Consider the following 8538-nt stretch of genomic DNA (forward strand, 5'->3'; position numbering starts at 1 on the left):
CAGCTGGATGGTTTATCTTGGCAAAGGAGAAATGCTAACTAACATGGATGTAAACAAACTTGTGTGCAAAATTTGAGAGAGATGTATAATTTCTGGGACAATTTATTTTAGCTCATGAAACATGGGACCAACATGTTGCGTTTATATTTTGTTTAGTATATACTGTACATTCTACTCAATGGCAGTCAACAATTTACACTCTACGCTTATATTCCCCATTACAAAATATGAATCTTCCAATTGAAGCTGAAATGATAAAATACCCAATGTTTGCGCATATCTGCCAACATATTTTGTTCTATTATAGCCTAATTCTAGATGCATTTTCCATTTGATATAACAGTGCACATAAAAACAGTACAGCACAAATGTTTAAAACTTCCCCTTTAGTTTATTTCATACAACCCCACTGTGTTTAAGAAACACAGATATGACTTTAAAATACGAATGCATGTTCCTGAGAAGAATACCATAAATCTGTCATCTAACAATAATACACAAGTAGCTAAATTAAAGTTATTCTCATTACAACTTCTATAGGCTATCCATTATATCCAATATGTGTATCCAATCTATCCAATATCTCTATATCCAGTTTGCATGTTTGTGGTGTTCTCAGTCAACAACAAAAATGACAGAAAAATTATTTATAACTTATTAAAAGTGAAAATAATGACAGTGAATCTAAGAGATAATACAATCCCTTGGCTGCAGCATCTTCCTTGGCCACATGGTGGCGACAGGGGCTTATTTGTCAGCTTCGAAGACATCGGCTACAGTCCTAACGGATGAAGGGAGACAAGTGGTTGGTTTATTGATTTTACTGCGCATCAGTCTTCACATTTCTACTCACACGGGTAGGCCTATTGAAAGAATCACAGGGTGAGGTGCATGTGCATTTGGGTGTGATAGTGTACCAGTTTAACTTTAGTCCGTCCCCTCGCCCCGACGCGAACCAGGGACCCTCTGCACACATCAATAACAGTCACCCACGAAGGATCGTTACCCATCACTCCACAAAGGCCGCGGCCTTTGCAGAGCAAGGGGAACCACTACTTCAAGGTCTCAAAGCGAGTGACGTCACCGATTGAAATGCTATTAGCGCACACCACCGCTAACTAGCTAGCCATTTCACATCGGTTACACTCACCCCCCTTTCGACCTCCTCCTTTTCCGCAGCAACCAGTGATCCGGGTCAACAGCATCAATGTACCAGTTTAACTTTAGTCCGTCCCCTCGCCCCGACCACGAACCAGGGACCCTCTGCACACATCAACAACAGTCACCCACGAAGCATCGTTACCCATCGCTCCACAAAGGCTGCGGCCTTTGCAGAGCAAGGGGAACCACTACTTCAAGGTCTTAAAGCGAGTGACGTCACCGATTGAAACGCTATTAGCGCGCACCACCGCTAACTAGCTAGCCATTTCACATCGGTTACAATAGCTTGCCATTTGGATTTGCTAACTATATATTTTTTCTCACCAATCTACACACAATAACCCATAATGGCAAAGTGAAAAGATGTTTTTAGAAATTTTTGCAAATGTATTGAAAAGGAAATACAGAAATATCTCATTTACATAAGTATTCACACAGTCAATATTTTGTAGAAGCACCTTAGGTGGCGATAACAGCTTTCAGTCGTCTTGGGTATGTCTGTATCAGCTTTGCACATCTGGATTGGGGATTTTCTACCATTCTTCCATGCAGCTTTTCTCAAACTTGGTTAAGTTAACATTCCTGTTGGAACATGAATCTTCACCCCAGTCTAATGTAGTTTGCAATCTGAAGCAGGTTCTCGTCAAGGATTTGCCTGCATTTGGCTCAATTCATTGTTCCTCTTTATTCGTACCAGTCTCAGTACCTGCTGCTGAAAAGCATCTCCATAGCATGGTGCTGCCACTACCATGCTTTACGGTAGGTATGGTGTTAGACAGGTGATGAGCTGTGCCTGGTTTTCTCCAGACATAGCGCTTTGCATTCAGGCCAAAGAGTTACATTTTTGTCTCATCAGACCACAGAATATTTTGCCTTATGATCCCAGTCTTTCACATTCCTTTTTGCAAACTCCAAGCATGCTGTCATGTGCCTATTTCTCAGTAGTGGCTTCCGTCTGGCCACTCTCCCATAAAGCCCAGATTGGTGTAGTGCTGTAGAGAGTCTTGTCCTTCTGGTAGGTTCTCCCATCTCAGCCAAGGAACTCTGTAGTTCTGTCAGAGTGGTCATTGTGTTCTTGGCCACCTCCCTGACCTAGGTCGTTCTTGCTCAGTTGCTCAGTTTGGTCAGACGGCCACCTCTAAGCAGTTCCATTTTTTTACATTTCCATATGATAGAGACCACTGGGCTCTTGGAAACTTTCAACACTCTAGAAATTGTTTTTTACCCTTCCCTAGATATATGCCTCATCACAATTATATCTGAGAGATCTAAGGACAGTTCCTTAGACTTCATGGTAATACAATTGCAAATATTTCTGAAACCATGTTTTCAGTTTCTCATTATGGGGTATGTTGTGTAGATGAGGGTGAGAAAAACAATCCATTTAATCCATTTTGAATTCAGGCTCTAACACAACTAAATGTGGAATAAGTCAAGGGGTAGGAATACTTTCAAAAGACACTGTAGCTAGCTACTTCCCTCGCCGTAACGTTAACTGTGAGAAGCAGTGCTCAACAGGATACAGCTGCCCAGTGGGAAGCCCCTCAGGTCGGCAGGCACCTCGGTACAACACCAGTGTGCACTGGTCATTTGCACTGGCTTGTCCTGGTGCTTTCAGATGCAGTAATGTTAGCTAATTGGCATGTCACTGTGAAATAAACATAACTATTTTTAACAAATGGCTGGCATTTAATGTCTGTTTTTATATGTGTGTAGCCGAAGACATCTTTCCACATTGTGTGCATCATTGTTTCTCCATCCATTCGATACGAGCCGTACTGTTAGAAGCAGCCTCAATGGCAGTGGGCACGGCATGTAGTGACTCAATGCTAATGGAAGATTCAGGTGGGGCGCTCCTTGTAGTAACTGCATTCCGCAGATAGACATTATTTGTAATTTTGAGAATAAACGTAATTCTGTGTCAAATGGAATGTTGATAGCTGAGGCATTCAAAAGGGTGTTATGTCACTGTGAACGTGTAACTGTGTCTTACTTATAGATTGATCCAGTCAGCTCGTCCAGAAAACCACCTTGGGGATTAAAAACATACAGTGAAGCTGATGTTTCTGCTGCCTGGCTTTCAACCTCAAACATTCCTCTAATGGTGGCTAATGACATGTCAACTGTTTTTTGCAAGCAGTTCATACAATCATTCTTTATCAAACAGTCCCACACCCCTGTCTTACCTGGTTGGCAAAGTGTGCTGCAAATGGGACACACGTAGCAGAAGTTGCACATCTAAAGAAATAAGCAGGAAACGGGTAAGGCATTAGAGAAGGATAAGAAATAAAGGAGGATATAACATCATAGGACATAATTGGAGGGAGGAGCTTCTCCGATCTGACTTTGTCATTGCATCATAACCAGCCCTCTTGATGTAAAAAAAAATCATCATATTAAGATCAGCTTCCTACGTCCGAGGAGCATGCAAATGCAAAATTAGAGTCAACTCATCGTTATGATAAAAAAGTGAACCCCACTATCAAATTATCTTTCGAGAGTCACCCAGTACTACAGTCACAGGCGTCGTCATTTTTTACAACCCGCTCACCAGCCACGTTCCCGATTACAGCCATAGTCCTGATTTATTATGCTGTAGTAATTATAACTGAGTTATGTGGTTGTCATGATGTCTTTAAGTGTAGACAGCTGCACTGCATAGAATTCTGCATGCCAAAGGAAGGCTCTGCCTAAGTCACCATATCTAGATCATTATCTGATTTCTGCTTAGTTCAAGGGTAACAGTGAGGTTTGATAATGATTTGGTCAGCTTGATTTTGACTAGTCTTTCTTCTCACAACCACTGTATGGAGCATGCGAAGTGTAGAGAGGTCCCAGAGATTTGAGAGACTAGGTTTTGACTGGCTCTGTTGTAACGTTGCCTAGGACCTGAAGACTTGTGTTAACTTCCCAAGCTAATTATATTGCAAAGTCTTATGGTGCACAGATGACCTGGGTTCAATATCCAGTGCGTCTCATTTTCATACTATATATTTTTTGGGGTTCCAGGGAGAACCATTTTTGGTTCCAGGTAGAACCATTTTGGATTCCATGTAGAACCCTCTGTGGGGTTCTACAATTGGAACCCAAAACGGTTCTACCTAGAACCAAAAAAGGGTACTCCCTGGAACCAAAAAAGTGTTCTCCTACACGGACAGCTTAAGAACATTTTTGGAACCCTTCTTTCTGAGGGTGTAGGTTACTAGTGGTTGAATGGGAAGGTAATTTTACCTGGCAGGTGTCACAGTGGGCAGACTTATCTCCCTCTGCACATGGGCACTTGTTGCAGGTGTCACAGTGCTGAGAAGGAGAGAAAGAGATAAAGATATGGGGGAGGGCAAGAGAGAGAGAGAGAGGGAAAATGTGAGGGAAGCGAGGGAGAGAGAATTTTTTACATTTTTAACAAGTGTAACAGTATAACTTTACGGCGTCCCCTCGCCCCGACACAGGCGCGAACCGGGGACCCTCTGCACACATCAACAACGGTCGCCCACGAAGCATCGTTACCCATCGCTCCACAGAGCAAGGGGAAACACTACTTCTAGGTTTCAGAGCAAGTGACGTAACTGATTGAAACGCTATTAGCGCGTACCCACTAACTAGCTAGCCATTTCACATCCGTTACACAAGGATGGGGAAAACATATTAAAAGGGTGCAAATTGTTTTACCAATAAATGTAACCAAACTGGTGTTTCTATCTAGATGGTGAAACCTACCTCACAGTATTCACAGTATGAACATAGGGATCCTTTGTGATACAGTTGACCGTCATCGTCCTCCTCCTCTTCCTCATCGTCATCATCATCGTCATTATCATCATCAGCTGCATCATCATCATCATTGTCGTCATCATCATCATCGTCGTCATCAGCTGCAGCCGGTACATCATCATCATCATCATCATCATCATCATTACCGTCAGCCTCTGTAAAATAAGTTGTTCTTTCCCATCCTAACACGTATGTGTGTATCTGTACATTTTCTGTGATGGTGTTCATGAATGTATTTTTGTTTGTGTAGCAAGGTAGTAGTGTAACAGAATGGCAGTGTAGAGTTCATTCATACTGTACAAAAACTCATTTCCAACATACAGTCCCGCATGCATACACTAGTTCTACACGCTCATATTCTGTAGACGCACACAAATTCTAACCACATACACAAACCATTACAATGTACAGACTACCTCACAGAACATGCTTTGTACACACAAATACACATAGGTAGATTATAATCACAAATGCCCATAAAGAAAAGTCTAGTTATTTTAAATATATATAGGTTCACACTCAGTATGACCATACAATAAACCATTCCACAGTAAGATTAACATTTTAACTTTTCCTGTTCATTTGACTCAAACAGACTTTGTTTCAGTACTATCTCCCACTTTTTTTTATATTACACAGATTTACTCCATGCGTGTAGTCAGTCACCAAACCCATGACTCCAGGCAACAACAGAAGTACATCCATGCAACTCTTCATGATCAATTGATTTATTCTATGATTGAAAGTAGGGTTAGAGAGACATGATCAGAGGTGATATTTTGTCACTGTTTTCACAGAAAGGGGTTGTTTCACAGTCAAAAAACAAAAACAAAAAAAATCCACATAAAAATAAGAGCAGAGTCAAACACTTCTACTCATGCAACACCTGGAGTAATTGTCATGTCTTGTCAGTTAGCTACATAAAACAGATGTATTTCTCTCTTTTTCCAAATACAATTTTTTTCTCCAAAATATGAAAAACCTCAACATCTACGTCGAGTACCAGGCTAGAGGTAGCCCACACAAACATTGCTTGATCTGGTGTAAAATCTCTGATATCTGACATGTAATCTAACTAAAGTGGTATCATATGCAATTATACAAATTAATGTATTATAAGAATAATTCATATTCCAATTATCCTCTCTAAAGTGACAAATGACGAATGGCCATATAAATATTTTAAATTAGTTTAATAAAATAACGGAAGTTTCTGTTCTCAGTATGTGAATGATTATCTTTGTACAAATATAATAGTCTGAGAACCGCTTGAGTGAGTATTACAAAATATTAATGGATACATTCACAGATGTGTTATTAATATGCATTCAAAGATGACGTAAAAACATAGACCAGGGTTGTATATACAGTTTCATTGGAACTATTCAACATAGTGACAAAGAAGGAAGCTCTACAGGGAAAGAGAGAGATTGAGAGATGTGGAGAAAGAGAGAAACTCTATTGACACTATTACTTTTACCACTCCTTACTACTCTTATCTAGTAAAATTAATGAATTCTTTAGTCCTCATGTGCCTCCCCTCACCCCTCACCCCTTCCACCTCCTCCTCCTCCTGTCTGTCTGTCTATCTCTATCAAGCCTCCTCTTTCTACATCACTGTCTCTCTTTCTTTCTCTGTAGGTTAACATGGAGGAGACACAAATACAGGTCAATCCAATCCATAACCGTGAGAAAGGAAGGACGGAGTGAAAAAGAAGAAACCATTATTTCAAACAAGACACAAATCAAAAGATCTGAATTATACTATGATCCGATGACTGATTCTATCAAGTCTCTGTGTTACTTTTAAATAAAATTTAAAAAAAATCTCCTTTAACTCATCATTACAATGCTTCTGTAGTCCCCAGGTTCATATCTAGTGTACTGTACGAAGGACGACACACAGTTGGGACTCCAGGCGGGCCAGTTCAATTTCCCCAGAGTGTTCATAACTCTATTTAAGCAGGGAAGAGAACACAGAGAGAGTCAGACAGACACAGCAAAGGTAATGGACAGCTGTAAAGGGGTGAAGGAGGGACTTCTGTACTAGTCTCTTTTCCTATATCTACTCTGATTGGACAGCTGAACTGAATGACAGGCTGAGCTGAGAACTAACTGACAAGGAGAGGTTCTGCAGGGCATGGAGAGGTAAGGAGAGGGGAGTGGCCAAGGTGTGGCTAAGCCCCTCCCCTCTCCCTTTCTCTTCTGATATAGTTTCAGACAGGCAGAGCGGAGTGGGGTTAGGGTCACACAGAGATGATGGCGAGGGAAGGTGGGTAAAGAATGCAGCATAATTTAAGTGAAAAGACGTAACTTACCCGTGTGGTCATCGTCGTCATCGTCATCATCAGCTGCGGCAGAAGCATCATCATCATCGTCATCATCATCGTCGTCATCATCATCGTCGTCATCATCGTCGTCATCGTCATCGTCGTCATCGTCGTCATCATCATCATCATCATCGTCGTCATCATCGTCGTCATCATCGTTGTCGTCATCGTCGTCGTCATCATCGTTGTCATCATCGTCGTCGTCATCGTCGTCATCATCATCGTCGTCATTGTCGTCGTCATCATCGTCGTTATCATCATCGTCGTCGTCATCATCGTTGTCGTCATCATCATCGTCGTCGTCGTCATCATCGTCATCATCCTCGTCGTCCTCTTTACTGTCCCCATCATCATCATCATCATCATCATCGTCGTCGTCATCATCTCCCCCTACATCCGCTGCATGCTCCCCCTCGTCATCAGCTACTACATCCTGTTGGGGGGCCAGCGGCAGGTCTTGAGCCTTGACGCCAGGAGCAAGAGGGGTCTGGAAGGTGCAGAGCAGGGCTAGGAACAGTCCCAAGAGCCACGTCTTAAAGGAGGCCATGATTAATCTCAGAACAAAGGGTTGCGAGTGAGGGACGATAGATAAACAAGGAGAGTGAGGGATGATACCAGATAAARGAGGGATCACTCCCTTTGCAGTGCAATGGTTTAGCACGTGCACACTGACACCCCCAGAGTTTGTTGCCTTTCTGTCCCACACACACACAATACACCCACACACACACACAAACCCTAAGGAGAGCAATGGGGAACGGGCACCAGTTATAAAGAAGTGCACACAATAGGCCTATGTAATGCCCAGTTGAACGGGGATATTCCAAGTAGAAATCCAGACACTTGTTCTCAACTCCTCACAACACAACGATAAACCAAATCCCTCCTGGAAAAGGTAGGTGTCCTCCGTTGGAAGAAAAAAAAGTAACCCTCTTGTCCTCCTTAAATAGTGCTTGTTTACTCCACCCTTTAAAGTTTAAGCATGCAGTAAAATGGCACAGTTTGAAGAGACCCCGTTGCAGACCTGACACAGACGGCACTAATGTGGGACGGGCAGGAGAAGAGAGAGACCAACCCGGGGGGTAAGATGAGAAGGAAGGGGGGCAATTAGGCTGAGTGACAGGGGCAAATGCTCCACCGTTGACCATGCTTGCACCGTCTAAAATGGAATGAACAGGGAAGAGTGGCAGATAGCGAGAGGGAGGGAGAGAGAGGGGCAGATATTGCTTGCTTTTTTGCCGTCATCAAATGTTCAAGTTTAACTTTAGAGAGGACG

General features: G+C 42.3%; 1 protein-coding gene across 2 annotated transcripts; it reads right to left on the minus strand.

Annotated features, from left to right (window-relative positions):
• Window positions 1-367: 367 nt before the first annotated feature.
• Window positions 368-8300, minus strand: LOC111971475 (uncharacterized). Of its 2 annotated transcripts, none has more exons than XM_070446278.1 (6): window positions 7251-8300; window positions 4879-5033; window positions 4393-4461; window positions 3348-3399; window positions 3155-3191; window positions 368-781 (listed from the first exon to the last, which is right to left on the minus strand). In XM_070446278.1, the coding sequence occupies exons 1-6, from the start codon at window positions 7807-7809 to the stop codon at window positions 748-750; spliced, it is 906 nt and encodes a 301-aa protein (XP_070302379.1). In that variant the 5' UTR covers window positions 7810-8300; the 3' UTR covers window positions 368-747. The 2 variants fall into 2 exon arrangements, with proteins under 2 accessions (XP_070302379.1, XP_023854037.1); XM_023998269.2 differs by having other exon boundaries at window positions 4879-5087.
• Window positions 8301-8538: the final 238 nt, after the last annotated feature.

The sequence above is a fragment of the Salvelinus sp. IW2-2015 genome, linkage group LG13, assembly GCF_002910315.2.
Source record: "Salvelinus sp. IW2-2015 linkage group LG13, ASM291031v2, whole genome shotgun sequence".
Taxonomy (NCBI): Eukaryota; Metazoa; Chordata; class Actinopteri; order Salmoniformes; family Salmonidae; genus Salvelinus; species Salvelinus sp. IW2-2015.

What these genes read in the sequence shown, in the direction of transcription:
- LOC111971475 (XM_023998269.2), bottom strand. Translation starts at nt 7,809, where the DNA reads ATGGCCTCCTTTAAGACGTGGCTCTTGGGACTGTTCCTAGCCCTGCTC. An exon ending in CCCACTGTGACACCTGCCAG is followed by an intron (nt 3,400 to 4,392) that starts GTAAAATTACCT and finishes TTATTTCTTTAG; the next exon opens with ATGTGCAACTTCTGCTACGT. An exon ending in CAGCACACTTTGCCAACCAG is followed by an intron (nt 3,192 to 3,347) that starts GTAAGACAGGGG and finishes TTAATCCCCAAG; the next exon opens with GTGGTTTTCTGGACGAGCTG.